At 50.9% G+C, this 23667-nt stretch overlaps 1 protein-coding gene across 3 annotated transcripts; it reads left to right on the forward strand.

Annotated features, from left to right (window-relative positions):
- Nucleotides 1-15: 15 nt before the first annotated feature.
- Nucleotides 16-23594, forward strand: CAVIN1 (caveolae associated protein 1). 3 transcript variants are annotated; one of them, XM_040617147.1, is made up of 5 exons: nt 16-212; nt 1438-1665; nt 2892-3221; nt 4974-5437; nt 20961-23594. In XM_040617147.1, exons 3-5 carry the CDS (start codon nt 3149-3151, stop codon nt 21624-21626), a joined length of 1203 nt encoding a protein of 400 aa, XP_040473081.1. In that variant the 5' UTR covers nt 16-212; nt 1438-1665; nt 2892-3148; the 3' UTR covers nt 21627-23594. The 3 variants fall into 3 exon arrangements, with proteins under 3 accessions (XP_040473081.1, XP_040473083.1, XP_040473084.1); XM_040617149.1 differs by lacking the exons at nt 1438-1665; nt 2892-3221; XM_040617150.1 differs by lacking the exons at nt 16-212; nt 2892-3221 and having other exon boundaries at nt 998-1665.
- Nucleotides 23595-23667: the final 73 nt, after the last annotated feature.

The raw sequence follows: 23667 nt of genomic DNA on the forward strand, positions 1-23667 counted from the left end.
CCCGCGCCGTGCCCGCTCCTCCGGAGGGGCCGCTGACGTCACCTGCCCGCCCCTGACGCCATTGGCGACGCCGTGACGCAGGTAGTGACGTCACGGGCAGCGTGGGCGAGGTGCGAGGGTGCGGCCTGCCCTCCCTGGTGGGGCCCGCCCGGCCCGGCCCGGCCCGGCCCTCGTCTGTGTGAGGCGGCTGCGGGGAGCAGCGGAGGCCACAGGTACGGTCCTGGGGAGCCCCAGGCCGATGCTGCGGGTGGCTTCCCCCAGCTGCGGGGCTGGGGGGGTCGGCCCCGGGCTCTGCAGTGGGGAGCTCCCGAGCTGCCGGCCTGGGCTGCGTCTGCAGCAGGGAGCCCCCCCTGAGCCGCCCGTAGGGCTGTGCCTGGCCGGGGCTGCAGCAGGGAGCCCCCCCTGAGCCGCCCGTAGGGCTGTGCCTGGCCGGGGCTGCAGCGGGGAGCCCCCCCTGAGCCGCCCGTAGGGCTGTGCTTGGCCAGGGCTGCAGCGGGGAGCCCCCCCTGAGCCACCCGTAGGGCTGTGCCTGGCCAGGGCTGCAGCGGGGAGACCCCCCTGAGTCGCCCGTAGGGCTGCGCCTGGCCGGGGCTGCAGCAGGGAGCCCCCCCTGAGCCGCCCGTAGGGCTGTGCCTGGCCGGGTCTGCAGCAGGGAGCCCCCCCTGAGCCGCCCATAGGGCTGTGCCTGGCCGGGGCTGCAGCGGGGAGACCCCCCTGAGCCGCCCGTAGGGCTGTGCCTGGCCGGGGCTGCAGCAGGGAGCCCCCCCTGAGCCGCCCGTAGGGCTGCGCCTGGCCGGGGCTGTAGCAGGGAGCCCCCCCTGAGTCGCCCGTAGGGCTGTGCCTGGCCGGGGCTGCAGCAGGGAGCCCCCCCTGAGCTGCCTGTCGGGCTGTGGGCTGTGCTTGGCCTGTGCCGGTCGGGGCTGTGGCAGGGAGCCCCCCACCAAACCGCCTGCCTGGGGTCTGGGCTGAGCTTGGCCAAGCCTCCCACGCCCCAGCCTCGCTGCCTTCTCACTCCCACTGGCCAAAATAAGAGTTTCCTTGTTGAAGTCAGTAGAATTGTAGGAAATGAAAGAGCAAAAAATGGCAGTTCAGAGTTAATTCCAAGTGTTGTACAAGCATGCATCAGTGGAACCAGTTGCCTCCAGCAGCCTGTGGGTATAGCACTTGATAATACAGAAAACCAGTTAAATACAAGCAACCTCCTTGCCCATCAGGAATTTTCTGCGCTAGACTGTTAATGGAAGCACAGTTCATTGGGAAGGAAGCAAAAACTGACAGTTAAATTTAAGTTAAAATAACGCTAAACTTCCAAGTACTGCTTACTGACTCTTTGAGTAAACGGTTGGTCTTGATACGGTGAAAAGAGGAGCTTCTGCAATAGCGAAAATATGATGTAACCACAGATCCCTTTTCACATGGTTGTCTTTGTTTTGAAAGGCCCTAGTCATGCGCAGCAAAGCGGAGGTGTGATGCCTCATTGGGATTTGGGCAGGCGTTTGCCTCTGGAATGGAAGATCCTAGTTACTGCCATGCACTTATTCATAATGCTCTGACAGATGGGCACCGACGGGGTGTGGGTGCTGCTCAGGCTCAGCAGATCAGATCCCAAGTACTGCTCCAGAGAGCTCCTGGGGGATGGAAGACCACCTGCAGATGTGTGAGGAGGTAATGACATCGTGCGGGTCAGCGTGGTGGGCTGCAGCCACAGCAAATGATGCCCTGTGCCAGCAGGCGCAGGCTGTGTTCGTGAGGCTGCTGGTGCTGTGGAACAGAAATGGCAGTCGTAGGGCTGCTAACACTCAGTTTTTGCTTTTATGCTGATGTTTGATGTGTCTCAATTATGAAAAAGTGAGCAAGTTAGAAGGTTAAATAACAAGTTAACTTAATTTGCCATGAGATGAGTTAGGTGCCTGCCAAATGCATTACACTGGTAGTGGCCTGCAAAGCTGAATTCACCTTATCTGTGGGATGCATCTTAACAGTAGAAAAAGTTGCACATATACTGCACCTTTCCTCCCCCTGTGCTTATTCCCACGTCCTTGGAAAACAAGAGAGGATAGTTTTCTTTCTTTTTCTCTGTCCAGTCCATGTCCTCTGCACTTAAGCTAGAGGTGAAGGGACAAATTGTGTCAGCTGCACTTGGTGAAATTTAACAAGAGTCTGTCCCCCGCAAGCCAAGACTATTCCTTATTTCTGACAGGCCCTAACCAGCTGTATCTTGCTATTTAAGAAGTTAGTTAGCTGAGCTGTTTCCTATGGTCACAGGAACTTCCACGGCTTGATGTGGAAGCAGCTGCTGGACTTTGTCGTCCTTTGTTGTCCTGCGTATGTCTGACAGTTTTTTCTTTGAAGCTGAAATATGCTAGTTTTTGTTTGCGCTGTCTGTTCCATGTCCATATGACACATTTGGTAGTTGTGTGTGTATATATATATATATATATATATATATATATATATATATATATATGCAATTATATAGTATAGTGGTATAAAATCGCTGGGATATTGGAATGATCAGTGATATCTAAGGCATAGTGCAAGTGTGGAAGAGCCAGAGATCAAACTGTATCTGCTCTGCAACGAGAGGCAGCACGTTGTTCGCGCTAGAAGAGATTGAGTCAGACCTCACAGCCCTGTGTGCTCAGCTGGGTGGGAAGGCTCCCAGCGGGAGGCTGCTGTTTGCCACCTATTGGCTTTTCCTGGGACGTCCCCACGGCAGAAAATGGCTGAGATGAAGTTAGTATTAATAAAGAAAATTACTCATCTCATTTTAGCTTGGGGTGTGATTGCTGCATGCGCAGCAAGAGCCAAGTGTGGCACTGCATCTCTTCTGCTGTCTATCAAGAGCAAATCCAAATTCCTGTTCTCTTGTTTTATCTGATTCTGTACAGATTGACCTACTCAGTCCGATTTTTTTTTTATTATTATTATTATTCCCAAATGAGGAAATGAAGGCACAGAGACTGCACTGAAATCACACACGGAATAGGTGGCAGACTTAGAAAGAGAGCACTGCTCTGCTTGCATCCTGTCCTGTACATGAAACTTCACAGCAAATATCTGTGGAAATCCACTCTGAAGCAGATATCCCCAGTGAGAAACAACTGCAGAGCCTCAACGTTATCTGCCTGGAGTAAGGATTTTTTTCATGGAACTGACTCATCAGCAGCAAACACTGGAAATAAATGCACCGGAAAAAGGTCCCTCCAGGAAAAAACAGGGTATAGAAAAGCAACCTATTTTTGAGACGTGACATAATACCTATTGTAGAAGCAACACAGCACAATTAACTGATGCACAGTGAAACCAGATCTAGATCAGTGGCGCAGTGTGGGTACAACAGCAGTAAAAAGCGAGCTGTCACATGGTGGAGAGCACAGGGGCATGGAAAGTGCTGACTGTCATGAGCATTCATCATTAAACAATGTTCCTGTACATCTGTTTGTGCGTCGTGGGTTTCCCAGTTTGTACGCTTGGAATTCAGCATTTCTTCCAGCCCTGTCTTGAGGTAGGCTGTGAGCCCGCAGAACCTGAGTGCTGGAGAGCAGTCATTTTATTTGCCCGCCTGTGGCAAATTGCAAGGGCAGGCTTGACCCCGGCGGGAGGCAGGATGTGCTGAGCATGAATTGCTTGTTGTCAAGGCTACAGGACAAGAGGGAAACTGCGGCCTTCCCAGTCTGCCCACAGCCCTTCAGCTGAGCCTGGAAGGGCTTTCTGCTGCCCAGGCCAGACGAGGCTCCACAGCGGTTCTGCCCGTGGGAGCTTGATATCCTCTGGCTGAGCCAACGCCAGTGATGGTGTCACTCTCAAGATCTGAATTTTCCTTCTTCACATTGCGGTGCTTGGTCCAGCCTTTGGTAGCACCTCCCAAGTGCCTTCCAACGTGATGATGCCTCCACAAGGCATAAACTTCTGCCAACACTATATGAATTGCTTTGTGTCCGTGCTGAGGTTAAAAGTTAGCAAAATAAGGATTATTACTTCCCCCTGTTTTCCAAAGCAGTATGTACTCGATTAAGTTTTGAAACAATTAGTATCTTTTTTTCCAATAAAGCCTTATCTAACACACTGTGTTTGGGCATTGCTTACCGGTACATTTTTGCACGGCATATGCTGAAGCATATCCCGCATTTAAAAGTCTAGTGACTGGATTTGTCGATGGATAGAGGATTGCAGAGCTGAGATAGCTGCTTTTAGGTGGGAGTGGCCAAGCTGCCTCACTTCAGGAGTGAATCGTACTTCTTTCTGTGTTAAATCTGCGTAGAGACTTGGTGCACACTGTCTATATCATGTGTACGGCTCTTGTGTGCATTCACACACATGGCAGCTTGCATTTTTATGACCTAGAAGTCATGTGCCATAACTACTGAATCCAAATTGTAGCATTTCTTTTGAAGTATTGAAAATCAGGCTCTCATAGTCCTGGAAAAAAGACTTAAGTATTGGCAGGAGATCTGGATTTTCCAGCTGAACTTCAACGTGTGCAGTTGTTTAAACCAGCCTTCCTTTAATGTATACAGCTGCGCCCAGATGGGGTTGCTTTCTTTCCAGCAGCTTCCCAAGCCGTTTATTCAAGGTTTTTTATTTTTTCCTCTCGTTCCTTATAGTGCCTTTAGACTTACGGTAAAGAAGAGGCGGTTGTAGTTTCAGAGGTTTGCATTCCTCGCTGAGCTGTGCCTGTGTTTGCATGCAAAGCCATCGCCTCCCCTCCAACTATTTTAATCATTTCAGAAAGGGTGGGTCATCAGGCATTTGGCAGCGGGCTCCTTTTATATAGCCGAGGTGGAGTCAGCCAATGACCTGCAAGCCTGGAAAATTTTGCAGGGCAGTTTCACTGGACGGCTTTGCAGAGCTGTGCCATTTGAATTTCAGCAGACATCCACACACTGTGCTCTCCATTTCTGGCGTTTCTCCCAGCGCAGAGTTTAGCTGAGGCTCGGGTTTAGTTTTCCCTCCTCTCTCTCTCCCTGCAGTGACAGCTTCTCCCGGCTCTGCTAGCCAGGACTCCCAAGCGATCATGGAGGATACTACTTTGCAAATTATCGAGCCACCAACTGCTTCCGAGGCCTCAGAGGAGCAAGTGCCTGAAGAACCCATCAAATCAGACCAGATCAATGGTGTGATGGTGCTGACCCTTCTGGACAAGATCATTGGAGCGGTGGATCAGATTCAGCTGACCCAAACACAGCTGGAGGAGAGACAGCAAGAGATGGATAGCGCAGTGACCAGCATCCAAGGAGAGCTAACCAAGCTGACAAAGGCACACACCACCACCAGCAACACCGTGAACAAGATGCTGGAAAAAGTGCGCAAGGTGAGCGTCAACGTGAAAACCGTTCGGCAGAACCTGGAAAAGCAAGCTGGGCAGATCAAGAAGCTTGAGGCCAATGAAGCGGAGCTCCTGAAACGCAGAAACTTCAAAGTCATGATCTACCAGGTAAGGAGATATTTTACGCTGCTTTTTGTCCTGTTGGCGAGTGTTTTGTTTGCTGAGGGTTCTGTCATGCTGCACAGTCAGTCCGTGACACTCCCAGACTCCCCTGACCGGTGGTCCCAATTAAGGCGGGTCTGAAGCAGCACTCTCATTCATGATTTAACATTGTCTATGTGTTTGAAGACAAGGTTTGATAAGAGTTTCTACATTTAACAGGAATTTTAATGAAGATAGTGAGAATGGCCCTAAGCAGTCATTGCAATGGGCCAGAAGTATCCAAATAACCTGATTTTACTGCTTAGCTAAAAAAAAAGAGCAAGCATGCACTGCGTTCAGGAAGGGAATATTGTAAATCCGCCTGCCAATGTCTTTTCTACTGAGAGACGTGTATCGCTACGTGGAGAGCAGTAATATTTCAGATTTGTGACATGCATCTAATAACGGCAAGAGACAGTAACCCCAGCATTGGGGTTAATCTCACTGACTAGGGCAGATAGAGACATTAGAGAAAATTCCAAACAGCTCCTTGAGCTCATTAGTGCTCGGCTCTGCCCTTGCCGTTGTGCTCGTACAGACTTTCACGTTCTTTTTTCTGCAACCTGCAAGTCTTGAATCTTACAGTTGTCTGGTTTCAGTAACAGCTTTGATTTGCTTGATGTTCAACCCCCGCACTAAGCAGTGGATTTTTCCTTTAATATTAAAGAAGGAGAAAGAGAGGAATACGTTTCTGTCAGTTTTCCTGTTTGGAGTTAGTCTTCCTTACCAGAGCAAACTCTTACAGCGGTCCATGGAAGAAAAGTGAGTGAAATAGTTAATGATTCAGTTAGAAGCCTCTGGGTTAATAATAGACAGCGTAGGGACAAATCGAGAAACGTGTAGTGCTGATCACAGGAAGAGAGAGAAGCAGAAACAAAGGGAAAATGCTTCTTACTACAGGGCTTGAAGGGAGGGCTGATCATAATAGGCTCAGGAATCTAACAAGTACGGGGGCCTGTGTAACACTCTGATTCAGAGCTTAGCCTTTCAGGCATGATAAAACTACAAATGCTTAAAATATTCCAGCCTATTCAGATCATACGGGCAGCCTAACCGGTTATATATATATATATATATGTATTTTTTTATTATAAGCTCTTTGTGTAAAGCTTTTGCAGGAGGATAGATCTCTTAATGGAAACATAAAGTGGAACTCTTCATGTACTGCAGAAGGAACAAACGTTGCAAAAGGAGAAGAGTGAAGGCAGTTGTTTAAACATAACATTCCTTGTGGGTTATAGAAATAGGTAGAAAGGTGGCAAGCTTCTAGGCCCTTTGGAAGCATCCTGAACATTGGCAGATTGTCATTTTGTGAGCGGTTCAGTTTGTTTTGCTGTTGCTTATGAATATTGAGGAGAGTTTCTTTTGGAATTTGAAAAGCGATCCTGCTTCTAAAGGAAATCAGGGGCAATGCTTTTGCTGATGTAATGAGGACAGGGCAGCCTCTGAGCAAATCAGCAGGCAAGAGACTACAGCAGGGATTTTGTGAATCATGAAGATACTAGCAAAAAAAGAATGAATTAGTTGTAATTCGGAACAATTTCCCAGCATGGAACTTAGTGTGATTTGACTGTGAGGCCGCAGAGCACAAGTGAGAAATTCTGCAGGTTTGCTTCACGTGTAACACAGCTTTTTGCACCCTCATGGAAATCCTCACACTTCTGCGGGAAGGCTGAGTAGACCTTGCCACAGCGAGTAAGGGCCAGTTCTGGGGAGACGGAAGGTGTGGCAGCGGGCGTGCAGGCTTGTGATGGACACTGCCAAGGCAAATGAAGGTCTCTCTTGGAGGAGAAACTCTTGATTATCTCTTAACTTGGTGCTTAAACTGAAAAACAAAATCCATGATGGGCTTTTGATGTTTGAATACTAGAGAGAAATAGGCAATAATAATATTAATGTGCCTGAGTAACAAATGAGTTTATTGATCGTAGGTTGTGCTATTGTGGCAAAGACAGACCCATACAATGAGAATTCGGTGGCCAGGTGTGGACCACAGGGAATCCCTGGGAAGAATGGGGGATATTTTTGCAGTCCTGTGCAATACTGCTCTTTCCTGGATACAATGGAAACACAGAATTTCGGTCAACAGACAAAGTTTCCAAATTATATCAACCTACAGTCTTATCTCAGAGCTACATTAATTATTATTTCTCAAATAGAAAATAGAGTTGCTTAATAGTTGTATTATTCTGTAGATTGTCCTCCATAAAAATGTCATCATGTAATTTTCAGTGTACAGAAACCTGAATCATATGGCTTGGGGTAAGGAAAAATAACCTGTTGGGTATAGGAGTCTCTCTTATTTGTTGAGACCTTTTATTCTGGAGAAGTTAAACATTTTGGGTGATCTCGGAAGTTTTGCTTTTGGCTTTGCGTTTTTTTATTCTGCTTTGTTTTTTCCTGGGAGAGGCAGGACTTTTAGAGCTTGTCTCTTACTGTAATTATGGGGATATCATTCTTCAGAAATTCCTAACACAGGCTGACTGTGGGAATTGCACAGCAGAGCTGCCAAAACATCAGGATACAATTTTGTGTCCCAATGCGTTCATATGAATATTTTATCACAGTCAGTAATTCTAGGCACATCAATGACAAGAGCGGTGCTTTGTCTGGGATTATGCAAAACAGATAATGATAACATGTTTAAATAATAAAACTCTGCAGAAAGAAGTGATATTTTTGTGTGTACATTGTAAAGGTGCTTATCAAATTGAGGATGATGTTCAGCTGCTTTACTGATATTGAACAGTGCTGTTTGTTGCAAGAAGCCTTGTCGATTCCCACTGGATTAACCTGTTTACTAATATCCTTCTGTGTTTCAGTACTAATAATCATGACATTTTTAAAAAATGTATCAAAAGTCTATAAAACCAAAACTTTATGGTGGACTCCACCTCGGGAGTGTAAATGAGAAAAATGCACTGTGGTTTCCTAACTGTGTCTATCATTAAAAAAAAATAATTGCAAGATAACTCTTCTAATTCAGTGTTTCACTTCTCAAGACCCACCACCTAGCAAAGTTTATGTTAGGTACTTTCTTGGTAATGTAATTAATTCTCTGATGGCGAGCAACATTAATTACTGCTTTTTAACTCAGAAAAAAATGCCTTTAGAAAGCTGAGATTAACTTTCCTGGGCAATTGCAATTTCAGTTGCTATGGCTAAAAATGCAAAGATTTATTAGTCTTTTGGAGAACAAGAGATAAACTCATCTTAAGAGACATAAAATATTACATAAAACCAGCGGTGGCTATTTTCAAGCAAGGTAGCTGAGCAAAACAGTGGTTATGCTCTATAGGGATTTAATATTGTGTGATTCTGCAGTATGAAGAAATAAAAGGAGGTAAAGATAAATTGGCTCTTTACTGTTAGAGATGTTTGATTATCCTCTCAGTGCTGAATGCTGAGTCTCCCACAGTTATGGAGGGACTATTTCAGGAGTGCAAATAAGACCTTTTGGCACCTTGGGAGAAGAGGTCAAACTACGTGTGGGAGTTGTATTTTGCTAGCTGTTAGATTAGGAGGAAATGAAAATCAAATTTTATTCAAGGAAAGCTTGACCTGTCAAAGACGAGCCCGGAGCACATCTGCCTGCGTAGTTTCAGACTTTGGGGGAGAAAGTGCAGAACTGAAAATCCCTTCCACTGAGGCTGGCTGAGGGTGAGGCATTAAGCAGAATGTTTATGGGCTGGGCTGTTACTCGCAGTCACGTATGTAAACGTGCTTTCTCACAGGCTCACTCTCTCAAATATGCTTTTACCTGATTTTGCCAGGAGCTGGTCTGGTTTCTACCGGGGTAAGAGTTTTTATTTCCACTTACCAAAGGCAATTAGATTGATTCTTGAGAATAAAATCTGAAAAAAAACCAACCCCCCTCCACATTACCTCATCCGTCTTTTTGTTTTGAAAATCTGCCTACCAAAAGCAAAGGCGACAGACTTTTGTCAAGCTGCTGTGTAAACAGAAGTTCACGTACTCTTACCGTAAACAGCACTTGCCTTCCTAAAAAGCCTGATGTCAAATGACTGCGTGCACTTGCTAGCAGCCCATGCAAACAGAGCTCCTCAGTGCTTCCTTTGTGCTGGACTCCTGCCTTTCAGAGAAATTAGGACACCAACAAATTTGGTTAGAGTGGTTGCTAGTAAAAACAAACTGAAGTGACTTCATCCCAAATCTCCTGGTTTTAGGATACAAGAAGCTGGGGCTGGTTACTATAGTTCACGATTAAAGAATGGATGTCCTATGCAAAAAGCTACTACGCTGAAACCAGACAGCGTGCTGCATTCGTCTGAAGAACGGCATGGGTCAGCACTTAACAGAAGCACGGCATTTTTCCTCTAAACATCTTTTGACAATTAAACTTATTCCTGCAAATGTCAAAGGCTTGATTTTTCTTACAGCCGGACAAAATGCTTGCAGCACTCGGCACACGTATTGAGTATTGAATTTCTAAAGTGTGCTGGTCCTTTATTTTGAGGCTCATGTGGGCGCTGAGCTGGAGGGAGGTATGGCTCGTGATGCTCGGCATTGTTTGTTGGAAAGAGAGCAGCCTTTGTTGGAGGTGTATGGACATGCTGCTCCCCACGCTGCCCCACATGTCTGGGGGCTCCTCTGGGGCTCCTCTGCTCTTCGGGTGACTCCAGAGCCTTGTGAGATGTAGAGTTTCTCTGGGAAGGGCTGGGCAGTTAGGAGAGGCGAGGAAGAACGTGAATCTCGGCCGTACAATGTGTGGAGTAGGTAGGGCTGGCCGAGGAAATATAAATAGCGCAGCTTGGCTTTTGTGCCTTGAGTGGGCCTTATACGGATGGGAGCAACAAGATTGTTGATCGTGGGGAGGAGGGATGAATTTCAAACCCGCACATTAACGTGACGGATTTGGAGGCCAGACCTGAACTGCCTTATTTTTAGGTCTGGGTGCCCCAGAAGAGAGCGTGGAAAAGAACATGAGCTCAGGGGTCTGATGAGAAGCACAGGGCAGGCAGCACAGGGCGTACAAACCCACGTACCGCAGCCGCCGCACCCACTGCCCCTGGGCTGCAGCCTTTCTCCACCTCCTAAACAGTATGTCAGCTGCCCCGAGCTATGGTTTTGTTTCAAATTAATCATTCTGAAACAAAAAACCTCATGAGCCTAATGACGGCAAAGGGTTCATGAGAGCCCGTGGGATCTGCAAGCCCAAAGAACAGCCTGTGTGGTTACATGCCTTGGGTTCAGCGGAACTTGCCCAACTACAAGTGTTAAAGAATAAATAGAAATTCCAAATACAGTTTAAATTACAGTACTGAGGGCAGGCAGGGGCTCTGGGCACCCCCGTTACGCTTTTCCTGCAAGAGCAATTGCTCCGTGCATATAGGAGCGCTCTGGGCTTGCACTTGACTCCTCCTCCTGATCCGGAGCAGCGCCGTAGGTAGCATCTGCTTTTCCCAGTAGTTCACTGCAGAGATTGCCATTGTAGCAGCCAGTGTGTATTGTATTTCTTTTCTGATAATACTTTAAAATAAAAGGCCCGTTTTATTTTGCTGTGAATCCACTAAGCAGCTCCCTTCGTAGCCACAATGGTTCTTATCCCAGGTTCAGCAGAGAACTGGAGCAGAGAATGGGAACGGGATATTCCTTTGGTGCTGGATTGGCTTTTGCTTTATTTTATTCTGTTCTTAAATGAAATACGAAAGAGACTTAATCATGAAGCCTTTGTTAAAAACCACAAAAAATCTGAATCATACAAATTGATACTCATTAATTAAGAGTTAATATTGTTTGTCTCTGATCCTTTGTCTCTGTTGCCGGAACACATGGGTCTTAACCCAGAAGGCTGTTGTATCTTCCCTTCTGTTCTCCTGCTTTTGGTCACAGAAGCAGCAAAATTAGAGGTGAAAAAATGCCATCCCAGGGGAAGGAGAGAAATATCATTCAGCTGGGTTCGTTTGGGCTGGATTCAGCTGCATGTTTTCCCTCCACTGTAAGAGGCACCACGTTCACATCTTGATGTGCAAAGAATCCTTCATATTCTCTGCACATGACTGAATTATAAGAGTCTCAAGAGAATAATACGCAGGAGAGTGAACCTTAAAAAAATTTCAGGATTTTAATAGCTCTAACTTTCAAGATTTTTCTTAGTGCAGATTATTAGTCTTTCTGCCAAAAGGCAGCTCAACAGCATGGATTTTTCTGTTGCAGCCTGGAATCAACTGCATTAATATTTCATTGCTCAGGTATTATTTATAAGCAGTTAGAGCCAGGACAGTTTGCTTTGCTGCAATCCTTTCAGCGTTATAGTTACACGCCGAGCTGTGCAGCAGTAAATTGTCTCAAAGCAAAGGGCCAGAGGCTACTCAGCCAGTTGGGATAGGGTTAGATCAGACAAATAATGGCTCATGAAACTAAAACCAAAGGGGATATTCCTTCTGATCACATATTCCTCTCTCAGGCCTCTCTTGTGCCTGTCAGCAGTGGATCTAAGCATCCGTCACGTCTGTGTGATGCCAGTGGGGCACTGCACACAGGGATACAATGAGGTGCAGAATCTGCCGGCCGTGCTCACTGGGCTACATGGCTGGGGTGCTCTAGTTTTCGGTAAGATTGTGGCTCCTTTTCCCATTCTTAAACTAGATGCAAGCCCTCGGCAAAACACATCGCTAACAGACAGCAGGAAAAACTCTCCAAGGCTGCACATAACCCAAGAATTCAAGAAGCCAGCCAGCGCTCAGACGATGCCTCTCAAAGACACAGTCCCATTACTCTCCAGTGTACCCTGTGTGGGAATTTGACTGGTAGATGGTAAAAGCTGCTTTGTGTTGTAGGCGCTGCAGAACACTGGAGGGGTGTGAGCATCGCGGGAGAAGCGGTACTGCCGCGCTTTGTCTCCATTTCCCCCATTTTCTGTCAATGCGAACGCTCTGTAGTTGGCTTGCGTCCCTCTGTGTCCTTCAGCATTGCTCACCAGGCAGGCGCTGAGCGAGCTGCGCGGTGGGTGACTCACTGCACGCTGTCACCCCGGCCCAGCTCCAGACAAGGCACGCAGCTTCTGCCAGGCAGGAGGAGTTAGCAACCGCGCTCGGTCTAACGCAGCCGTTTTCCAGAGAATGTACTGCCTGCCCTAGGCACAAGACTGGGGGAAACTGAGGGCTGTTCCTGCATCTTCCCTGAAGATGCTTCTTGCTACGCTACCCAGAAGTGGGATGTGCTGTCTCTGTAGAGAGCTATGCAGTCTCCACTCTCTGATGTAGCAATGTGTCTGTGACCCACATAAAGCGTGGCAATAGCTCATAAGCTTTTTGCCAACGTGCTTAGCCCTCTTTTGTCCTGTTTGGAATAACGTTACGCTCTTGATTCTGCAACATCTTCTACAACTTAAAAGTACCTGAAGAACTGTGGGTCCACTGGCCATCTGCAAGGAAAAAACAAAGACGAGAAACAAAGATGCTCAATGTCAGTGAGGGAAAATCAGATATTTAGAATAAAAAGTCTCGGGACGTTCAGTCTATAGCTTTATGTGAGGATGCAAATGTCAGTGTCAGCACAGATCTATCTGCAAATCATCTGTAACGCAAACTCCATCTTTACTTTTTTGCTGTTCAGAAATGGCCCCGGAGTTATTAATCAGTCGAGACAGGTTTATCTGGGAGGAGCAGCTCTGAGAGTAAAGCCAGTTGTACAAACAGACTGATAATAAGATCAGAACTTTTTTCTGCTGTCAGAGGGGAAAAAAGAAAACAAAAAACAAAAAACCTTTTCACTCCACAATCTATTTACTTCTCTGTTTCCTACAGCCCTGCCTTTCTTCTGACTCACTGCTAGGCAAAAGCATTTTCCCAAACACAGCCTCCTCCTCTCCCTGCACCCGTTCCTCCCTTGCTTTTCACCATCAAGTTTGAACCAGCTCCAGTGCCTGTACCATGCTGCTCTTTCTCACCAGCTAATGAAGGAGATACAGCCTTTTAGGACATAGCTTCCAGGACATAGAGTAACTAGACGCGCCTGATAGAAAAAAGTGCCAAGAAGATTGCACAATACACAAAATTGCAGAGAGTAGAAGGACTTCTGCTAATCAGGGAGATACTACTTGAGAATGAGCTAGCTTATCCCGTTAACCTTTACCTAATGCCAAACCTACGTTGCTTTTCCCCTCATATTTTAGATCTTTTCCTTTTTCTCAGCAGTATTCTTCGGTGACTTCTTACTGCAGGGTTCAGTAGTCTTCTCTCTAAGGACTCAAGGCTTCTCTTTTTACAGACCTTTGGAACATAAAAGTCGAGGCCAAGCCTGATTTTGCAGTGAGCACGCTGGCTGTGCCACTGAGTATATACATCTGTAAGCTGCTGGGTATTCTCCAGCGTTGGTTTAGGGTATGGTCAATATGCTGACAAAACCAGTGGATGGAGTTCTGGAATCGCACCCAGCTGTTTCGATCTCTCCAGCTTATGTGTTTGAATTAATAAACGTAGGGTTTTAAAATCGCTATCTTTGCATAATCTTACACATACAAGCAAACTCTGCTTTCAGCTACACCATAGAAATCAGAGATGTCTCCAGAACTGCTGACATCAAATCACTCTGCGAAGAGGAGTGTGAAAAGAGAGCAGAATCTGGCTCTATGGCAGTGTTCAGTGTAAACATGCCTGAAACCATAGAAGCGATTCTGCATCTCCTAGAACCTGCTGTAAATTAGAGGTCGCTCTTCCTTCTAATAAATCTTTGCTGACTGTCATTTCTGTCCCATTTTGCTACCTAGCTTCTCCCTTTACTAAAACATACCCCTGTGCCTTTTCTCTCTGCCTGTTCTCACGCTAATCTGCATTACTTTGCTGGCAGTGGTCCCGATCAGATTCCCAGTGGGGACAGGTAAGTGTTTCCATTGTGTTTCCTTTCCGCTGGCTATTGAAACGTAGTTTTCCTCGTCTTAGCCAAAGAAGATCCAGAGTGTGCGCATTGAGTCTTCGCCAGGGACTGCCCTCTGAGCTGTCTCCAGGATCGGTTTCCCTCTGCCCATGCTGCGGAAAGTGCCATGGCCCAAATCAGCAGAAGACATGCAAGGAGGCAGCAGTTTAGGGCCTCAGCAGGAGTACCCCCCGAAGATTGCTTTGAACCTCTTCTTGAAACTCTGAAAGCTGCTGATTCCAGAGCCTTTGCCTCTCTGCCTGCTTGTGGCTGCTGCAAGTTGGCAGAAATGCCTCCACTTGTTGATTAACGTGCTTGCTGCTTGCTGCACGCTGCTGCCCTAGTTATAACGGGTGGTGAGGAGCTGTGATTTTCTCCCAGGCGTTACAGGACTTGTTGTGCTACTACCTCTGCGATCTGGGAGGGAGGAATTGCTGTGTGGCTTGCATGAAGGGCTAGTAGCCAGGAGCAGTTGGCTCTGCTGGTGTCTGCTGTGACTGGGCAAATCCCACCTGTTTTCTGAGTTTCTCCCTCTGAAATACAGACCTGGTAATACCTACCTCCTCAGGCTTCTTGTAAGGTTTGGTTTGGAAGTGTTTGTGGAATGGTTTGAAGTTGTTTTAAATAGATAAAAGACAGGCAGAGAGCACAAACTGTGTGACTTAAAACTACGGTTGTCCGAGATAGGCACTGCAGCATCCATTTCTTCTCCGTGGCTGGAGCTGGTGATGACTTTAACTGCTGTTTATCTAACGCTTATCTCATACCGAAAGGGCAGCTGGTAACAGCACAGTGCCCTGTTAGCCTTCCTCTTATTGTGTGGCTGCTGGAGACAATACCCCAAGCTGCAGTTGCCTGTCCTTTGGGTGGTCACCCGGTGGGGTGAGGAGCACGGTCTGGAGGGAACGGCCACGTTAGTCGGTGGACAGGACAGACCCGGGAGCCAGGTGAAGGTGACCTCAGCCCAGGAATCAGGGTCTCTGGGGGAAGCTGCCAGGGAAAACTTCTTTTCAGGGAGAGTGACCAGATTTTTTAAAAAGGCAGGGTTTTGCAGGATAGCAAGAGAGTCTGACAACAATTACCATCTCCACAGGGAAAGTCTGTTCCGACAAGAACACCGGAGAAGAAAGCACAGCCCTCCTCTTTTCTGCACAGGGCATCTTTACATCCCTGAGCTTTGCTAGGCAGCGGGTGCTTACCAGGTGTGTTGCTCTTACTCAGGAATAACTGAATCCTCCTTCCTGTGATGGAAGGTCAGCACAGAAAAGCACCCTCTAAAGACTGGCAGAGCCAAACAGTTAGCATGGCAACGGGAGAGCAGAACGTTTTCTTCTCTGGCAGGGCTCGACCTGACCTGCAAGGCTGATTTCTGTCCAGAAGCTTTTAATCCTCCCTCAGGGCTGGTGTGGCACAGGGGGTGCAGCAGGCGCTGGTTCACCCAGCAGCAGCAGGGCTCAGCCTTTTGTGGTTCTAGCAGAGCCGGGGGATGTGAGCTGGTCATGTTCTGCATGTCACGGCTGCATGTCAACCCAACTCAACTGTTTGTGCTCTTGCAATTTTGTCAAAATAACGGAACAAAATTAATTGCAGATGTGATTAGCATGCCGCATGTGAAAAATCTTCCATTAAATCTTCAAACTGGAGATGGGAGTGGCTGGGAGTTCTGGGACTCTTTTATTTTTTACATGCTGACAATAAGAGCCTCTTCAAGAGCAATCCTGGTGCCCTTCTCGCCTTTTGAGAACGCTCCCCAGATTTGCTGGGGCTTCTGCAGTGCTTGAAGAGCTCTGCTGGGCTGGGAATGCAGCTCAGCTTTGTGTCTCATTGGCCTTTTATATGACGGGGGAAGTGTTTACGTGTGTTGTAGCAACCAGGCGCTGTGTACATGGCCGTATGGGGCTGCCTGGGTGACTCACTGCAAGGGAACTCGGGCTTGAAAACAATGTCAGATAAAAAGCCCACTTGGTGGAGGAGGGCAGAGGCTGGGCCGCCCTGTAGATCTCGAAGCCCTGAATTGTTTGGGGCAGGAGGAATAAAGAGCAGCCCAGCACCCTGTCAGCAGGCAGCCAGCTGCCTTCGACGCTGGGTACGGGCATCGGGGACCCTCCGGGTGCCCACAGCGTCAGCAGACGGACGTGCTGCCAGTCCCGTCGGCTCTGCCAGCGGGAGGGAGCTTCCCAAAGTGAACCGCTTCTCTGCGCCGAAGGGACGTGTCGGATTGTGAAATGGACTGGGGGGTGGCACTCTGTGAGTGGGTAAAAGAAAGGTAGAACTTGAATCAGAGCTGAACCTTTATGTGAAGCGCATCGGATGGCAGCGAGCTCGGTCCCAGCACACGTACAAGCACGCTCCCTGTCCTGCCAGGCATAGCTCTGCTCTGTGCGCAGAGCAGGGCAAGATTTTTCTTCTGCTGGTATAAAAATCTTCTGAGAGGTCTTGTTTACCCACTGTCTTTGTGCCAGCTGGATTCAAGCTGTCTTAGAGAACAGAACTGGTTTACATCTGCTGACTGGGAGCCAGGTTTGAACACCCCAACAGGCAGGGATGCCAAGACCCAGGATTTTGGACTCACCCACTTCAAGGGTCAGTGTTTTCTCAGTAAAAATAGAGTAGTTGGAATGCCTGGTGATAAAAATGTGGCTCATCTGGATGAGTCATGAGTGAAATAAAGTGCACAGACCATAGGGCCTTGCCCAGAGTGGGGATTTGTGTGGCAGCCACCCATAGACCCAGGACAGTTCTTGATTGTTCCAGCGAGGTCCCATTGTCCTCCACCACGGGCAGACGCGGCTGTGTCTGCAGGCACGTTCTGCCCACGCCGGGCAGCTGCCCTCCCCCCCAGGGGAAACACCTCCCAAGCAGGGAGGAGGAGACCCTTGGTGGCATTTGGGCAGTGCCTGGGTGCAGGTGGGGAGCGACACACGAAGGATGCTCAGCAGCAACATATTCAGCCTCGTTAAGACACGCCAGAGCTATCGGTTCTTCTTGCACCAGCTGTACTGTGCACAAGCCAGAGCCTGCTAAACCAGCAGGAATGCTTCTTGGATGCAGGTGGGCTTGGAGGCAGGAAAGTAACCCACGGCAAGCAGCGCTGAAAATCCACCAGCTGTCCTCCAGCTGGTGATCTACTGCTCAGATAAGCAATCAGCTTGAAGAAGAGTCAGGGGGAAAAAATGCAGGAATTATCCCAGGAATAGGAAAGAGAGACGCACTCTCCGGGGGCCCTCAGCCAGCCCTAGGGTGGCATGCCACCCTGTCACCCTGGCCCGGTGGGAAAGGGGCCGGGTGAAGGCTGCAGAGTGTTTCCTGAGCACAGCTGGAAAAAAGCTGTTGGAAACCGTCTTGGGGGGGGGGGGTGGGTGGAGAGGTTGGGACTGGAGGCATCCTTACTTATGGGAATAGCTGTGCTCCCTCTTTGCCTCTGTGCCTGAGCAGGGAAGGTGCCTCCTGAAAGAGGCATCAGCAGGGTCTCAAGCCCAGGAGCACTTGGTGTGGGCGGCGTGTGGGACAGCAGAGGTGTGGGTCCGCACGTGAGTGCAGTCTGTGGGAGTTGGGATCAAACAGGGGGGCAGCTGCCCTTCCCGGGGGTGCAGTGACAGGGATTAGAGAGAGCCACGCTGTCACCCTAACAGGGGTTGCTCCAGCTGTCCCGTGGTACCGGGAGCGGCTGCTGGCCACGTCTTCAAGGTTGTGAGGAAACCGTTGTGAGGAAAACTGCCAAGGTTGGATGGGTGTGCTGCTGGTGCAGCCCACTTAGCCGCATCAAAAAATTCAGTCAGAAGGTGGATTTGCTGGTGTAACATGAGGAAAGGCAATTATTTATGTGGCAGACGTGGAGTTTTTGAGGTGGTGTTTCTTTCGGCAGACACATGTTCTGGAGCTAACAAGGGACTGATAAGTATCTGAGTTTGCAGGATATGGCCTGTTTCCAGTGACAGTCATGCCAGGCGAGAGGGGGATGCCTTTGTTCTGGCTCATTGTGTTGACTCAGAGGGAAGGAAGTGGCCGGAGTTCCTGATGTTCTCGGCTGGTGGGGCAGGGTCCCCGGGAGTCCCTGGGATTGCTCCAGCAGGTGTTGTTGTGCAGAACAGGATAACAAGATCCTTGCCTTCCCAGTGACGTGGATTTGTTTTGGACTGACCTGACCCTCTGGAGAGCATGTGTATTGTTTTCTCCTGAAGTGGCTAATCAAATGAAGAAAACATGTTGGCCGCTTCACCTTAATCTCCAGAAGGTATCTGGGACCTGGGCTGCGATGTGGAGGGTGAAGAGCTTTGCCCAGCACAGCTCTCTGAATAAAACCCAGAACGAACCCCCTGCTCTGGCAGACTCTGTGTTTTGACCATGGACACTGCAGCCCACATCACCCTCACTGAGCCCAGTGCTCCACAGAGCCGCTTTTTCACTGTTCACAAAGTTTTCCGCAGATCCCCTCATGTCTCCAGAAGTTCCGCTTGCCCAAGGATCAGCCCTGCCCTGTGCTTGGCGAAGAATGAGAATGCAGCTAAAAGCATCTGAATTTCACCCAAGTGAGGCCGTACTGGTGTCATGTGTTGAATAAGGTTATGTCAGATCTCAGGTGGTGTTGAGGGAAGGAAGAGCTGGGGATGGCGCAGCTGGCCGAGCTGAGCACCCCGTGTTTGCAGAGGGGGTGTCCTGTCCTGCCTCCGTCCGGGCACTGAGGCCAGAGCAGCAGCGTGGCAGGGACCTCGGTCAGCCGGAGCAGCAGTGCATGGGTGCGGTGGTGGGAGAGCGCTCAGGCCGTGGGCATGCAAACACACCGTCCCTTCCCGCACCGTGCGAGGGATCGGGACGTTCTCTGCTGCAGCAGTGCCAGAGAAACCTGTGCAGAAGTGTGCCTGGAGTCACCGTGGCTCTTCGGGGCTGGGCCTCAGCGGCTGTTTTGGTGGTGTGACCATCATGAATGTCCTGGCTCTTGACACCTGTGTAGCTTGTTAGCTCGTGGCTACGTTGGTGCAGTGGCTGGTGCTGTGCAAATGTGGCATGCAGAGCGTGCAGCCTTGCACAGGGGACGCCGTGGCAAATTCACCTTCCTGGGACACAGGGCAGTTCCGCTCCTGGCATCCCCAAGCCGGGGGACGGCGTGTCGCAGCCGATGTTTGCCACGCACTTCAAGCCTTTTGGGTACCCCAGGGTCTGTCCCTTGATTTCACTGGGCCCTGCTCCTGCCTGTGTTGGACTGGGATCCCCCAGCCTTGCTCTGTTCAGCTCCTGTCTGCCCTGGGGCTGGGGATGGTGCCCAGCCGTCCTGCTGCCCCGACTTTTCTCCAAACCTCAGCCCAGCAGCTCTGCTCTCTGCGTGCCTGTTCCACACGCTGCCTTTTGGCTGCTGCTGGCTTGCTGACAGCGCTTGTGTCGGCAGCTCCGTGCCTCTCCCGCCCAGCTCCATAGATTAAAACCACGCGGGCAATAAATTTCTGAGCCGTGGGCTGCAGCCCCGCAGCTGTGATGCTTTGCACATTGACGGGCTATTTCCAGCCTGTCCTCGGAACAGAGAGGTGATTCATTGCAGCAGGGACGCATGCTATGTGCTGCTCAGATGAAAACCAATCCCACTCCAGACCTGTGCCCCTCTCCTGGGTGCATGCTTGTCCTCTGCCACTGGGATCAGAAACTTGGCTGACCCGGGAGACTGGAGAAGCTGAATGAATTCGCCCCCAGTCCCGAGCAGAGACAGTGGAACCTTGCAGACCTGGCTGTGTGAGTCGGGGCCGCTGGCTCCACCGGCTCCAGATACCAGCTCAGACAAATTGCCTAACTTATTCCCCAGTGGAGAAATGGGAAAAAAAGGGCAGCCTGCTGCATCCCAAGGGATGTTTCAGCTGCACATCTGGATCCTGCAGGCCTTGGGAAAGTCTGAGTGCAGGCCGGGGCTGGCCAGTGCACACCAGGCAGCGTGGCCGGACTCCCAGTTCCAGACTGTGCTGCCATCTGCAGCCCAGCACCACGCCGTGCCCGGGGCCGCTGCTGGCCGGACCCTGGCCAGGCCACTGACCGGGGAGCGGCCAGCGGTCTTACCAAGAGAAGACCACGCACGGGAAGGAAGCTGAAGCATCGTGGGCTTGGGGGGGGGGGGCACTCTGGGCAGATGCTGGGGAGCAAAGGGGCACCACATCGCTCCAGGGGGTCCCCTGCACCCCTCCACTGCAGGATGCGGGTGGGGGCTTTCCTGGGGCCAGGAGCGGGGAGCGTGTGATGGCCAAGTCCTGGCATGAAGATGAAACTGGAGGGGACGGAACTGTGACAGAGGCACAGGAGGAAGGGGAAAGTCTCCGGTTTGAGTGCTGGCCTGCCTCTTCCTGCACTGCTGGAGTCATGGGTGGGTTTGGAACCAGCCCCGGGGCCAGCAGAACTGGTATACCTGAGGTTAAATACAGCAGAGCCCTAAGCGGCTGTAAGTAGAGCAGATCCTCGTGACAGTAATTTATCAAGTGCATTAAGGGAGGCTGAACCCAGGCCTGACTTCGCCTGGGTCTGTGTTGCTCTGAATTGTGGCTGTGCTTCTGCCTTGTGCGCTGCTCTCCAGCTGGCTCCCGAGGCTGGAGAGGCTGGGGGGGTGTGTGTCTCACTGGCTCCGCTCTGTGTCTTGCAGGATGAAGTGAAGCTCCCATCTAAACTGAGCATCAGCAAGTCTCTAAAGGAGGGTGAAAAGCTGGAGAAGGAAGGCGAGGGTGAGGAGGTGCCCGTGGGTGAGGACCATGCAGAGGAGGACCATGTGCAGCTTTCCTCGGATGAAGAGGTGGAGATTGAAGAAATTATTGAAGAGTCACGGGCAGAGCGTATCAAAAGGAGCGGCATGAAAAGAGTGGATGACTTTAAGAAGGCATTCTCAAAGGAGAAGATGGAGAAGACTAAGCTAAAGACCAAGGAAAACCTGGAGAAGACCCGCCACAACTTGGAGAAGACCCGCCACAACCTGGAGAAGAGGATGAACAAACTAGGCACCAAGATTGTGACTAACGAAAGGAGAGAGAAGATGAAGACCTCTCGGGACAAGCTGAGGAAGTCTTTCACCCCTGACCACACCATCTATGCCAGGTCCAAGACAGCCGTCTACAAAGTGCCACCCTTCACTTTCCACGTCAAGAAAATAAGAGAGGGTGAGGTGGAAGTGAAAGCCACGGAGCTGGTGGAGGTTGGTGGAGAGGAGGGAGAAAACTCGGATCTGATGCGTGGGGAGAGCCCTGAGATGCACACACTGCTGGAGATAACGGAGGAGTCCGACGCGGTACTGGTGGACAAGAGTGACAGCGAGTAGGACAGGCTGCAGCGCGGAAGGGTTGTGGACGACGGCTGAACACGTTATCATTCACATTTCGAGATCTCTCTCTGCCCTGGTGCCCCAGGGAAAGTGTACACGATGCATCTTTACTACCCTGCAGAGCCGACGCCAATCCCCTGCCTGCTTGGACAAGGTGTATTTTATATTTTAGTTTTAGCACACAGAAACATTAGGAACACGGGACTGTTTTTCTTACACTGTTAAATCACCCTTGGAGACCATTCCTGCCGCAGGCTGCGTGAGAGCCTTCTAGCACGATGGGCTTTGAGTGACGGGGACCCAGCCCAGCTGGAGAGTGCTAAAACCAAGATAACGGCTGTACACCTGGAAAGCTCAAGTGTCCTCCATAAGCAAAGACCTGGTGTCAAGAAAGCCTCCTGCCAAGCAGCCCACCGGCCCCCGCCACCCCGGCTCCCTGTGCCAGGCTGCGCGGCTGTCCCCGCAGGCAGGAAGACCCCCAGACCCCAAGCTGGCCACCCCGTTCGGGGGAGCAGAGGAACTGTGATGCACCCAGCGTGCGGAAGAGCTGAGCAAGTCCCGTTGATGGACAGAGTAGAGGTGAAGCGGAGCCAGCTGCATGGCAGGCAGGCAGCTCTGCTCCTCTCTGCCCTTCTGAGGACCGGGTTACGTGGCGGTGCCTAGGATGGCTTCACCACGAAGCCACCCTGCAGCTGGGACTGCCGTGGGTGCCCGCATGGCATCACCCAGCCGGGGCCCGCTGCTGCTCCCGGCCGCGGTAGGAGCAGAGTGAGCTGTGCGCTCCCCTGTCCGCGTTACAGATCTGGCTGACAGTGGCCCAGTGGCCACGGGCAAGTCCTCGCTGGGGCAGGGAGCACCGCAGCGGTGGGGTGCTGGGTCTGGTCCCTTGACACCCGCAGGGATGGCGGCAGCTGGCGGCAAGGCGCATGCTCCTGCCTGGAGAGAGGGGACACACAGGCAGCGGTGCCGGAGCAACCACCACCGGCTGCAACTTGTTTCCAGAGGGATATGGGATGCACTGATGCCGTGTGAGGCTCTTGACTGTCAGAGAAGCGACCTTGACACTGGTCCAGCAGCAGACCTTGAGTATTTCTGAGCATCTGCTTCCTCCAGGGGCCCTGGCATGGCTCAGGCTCATGCCCACACCCTGTGCTTTCCTCCCCGTTTCCCACTTACTTCCTGCAGCTTCACCGTCCCCTGCAGCAAGGCAGCGTAGGGCAGCACCCCCCAGACCCCCCAGCTTGAGGGCACTGCCCCGGCTCAGCCCGGAGCTGCCACGCTCCAGCTCTCATGTAGGCAGGCTCACGGCAGCAGGACCCGGCCCTGCAGGAGCAGGCAGCGCGGCAGGAGGCTTCGGTGCCTGGCACCTTCACCTGGGGAGCTGTGGGTGCTCCTGGGGAGGCTGATCCCAGCAGGCAGCCGAGACAGGGACCTGGTCCTGCTCATCCCCAGCTGCTTGCTGGGCTCAGCCCTTGCCCACGAGCGCAGTTGCTTTCCTCCCCAGCCTGCTCCCCCAGCCAGCAGGGAGGGCTGCTGCTGCTGACATAACCAAATATATAAACTTGCTTTTCCTCTAAGAATTATTTTCCTTCTTATTGTCTAGTGCCTCCAGCCTGCCCCCGGCCCCAGGGTCCCGTCTCAGGGCCTGGGAGATGCAGCCGCCATCCCCGGAGAAGCTGCCTCCCTGCTCGGGGACACCGGGTGCTGGCTCTGGGCTGCCCACGGGCGCTGCCAGGCCTCCTGCCCATGGGGCAGGCGGGGCGGTGGCTCCCAGCCCGGCCTGGGCCCCCAGCCCATGGGTCGCGTCCCCCCGCAGAGCCTCTGGCGGGCCCACGGGCGGTTTGCACGGAGGTGTATCATCCCACAGCGCTGGGGGCCGGGGCAGTGGGAGCCTGGACAAGCCCCCAGCCGTTCCCGCGGCTGCATCCCGGCGAGCAGCGCAACTAATAAAGTCTCTTTTCTAAACCACCGGCGTGAGCCTGTTCATGGCGCCGGCTGGGCCGTGGGGTGCCCAGGGTGCAGGGAGACGCCCCACACG

The sequence above is a fragment of the Falco naumanni genome, chromosome 18 (genome assembly GCF_017639655.2).
Source record: "Falco naumanni isolate bFalNau1 chromosome 18, bFalNau1.pat, whole genome shotgun sequence".
In the NCBI taxonomy this organism is placed as follows: domain Eukaryota; kingdom Metazoa; phylum Chordata; class Aves; order Falconiformes; family Falconidae; genus Falco; species Falco naumanni.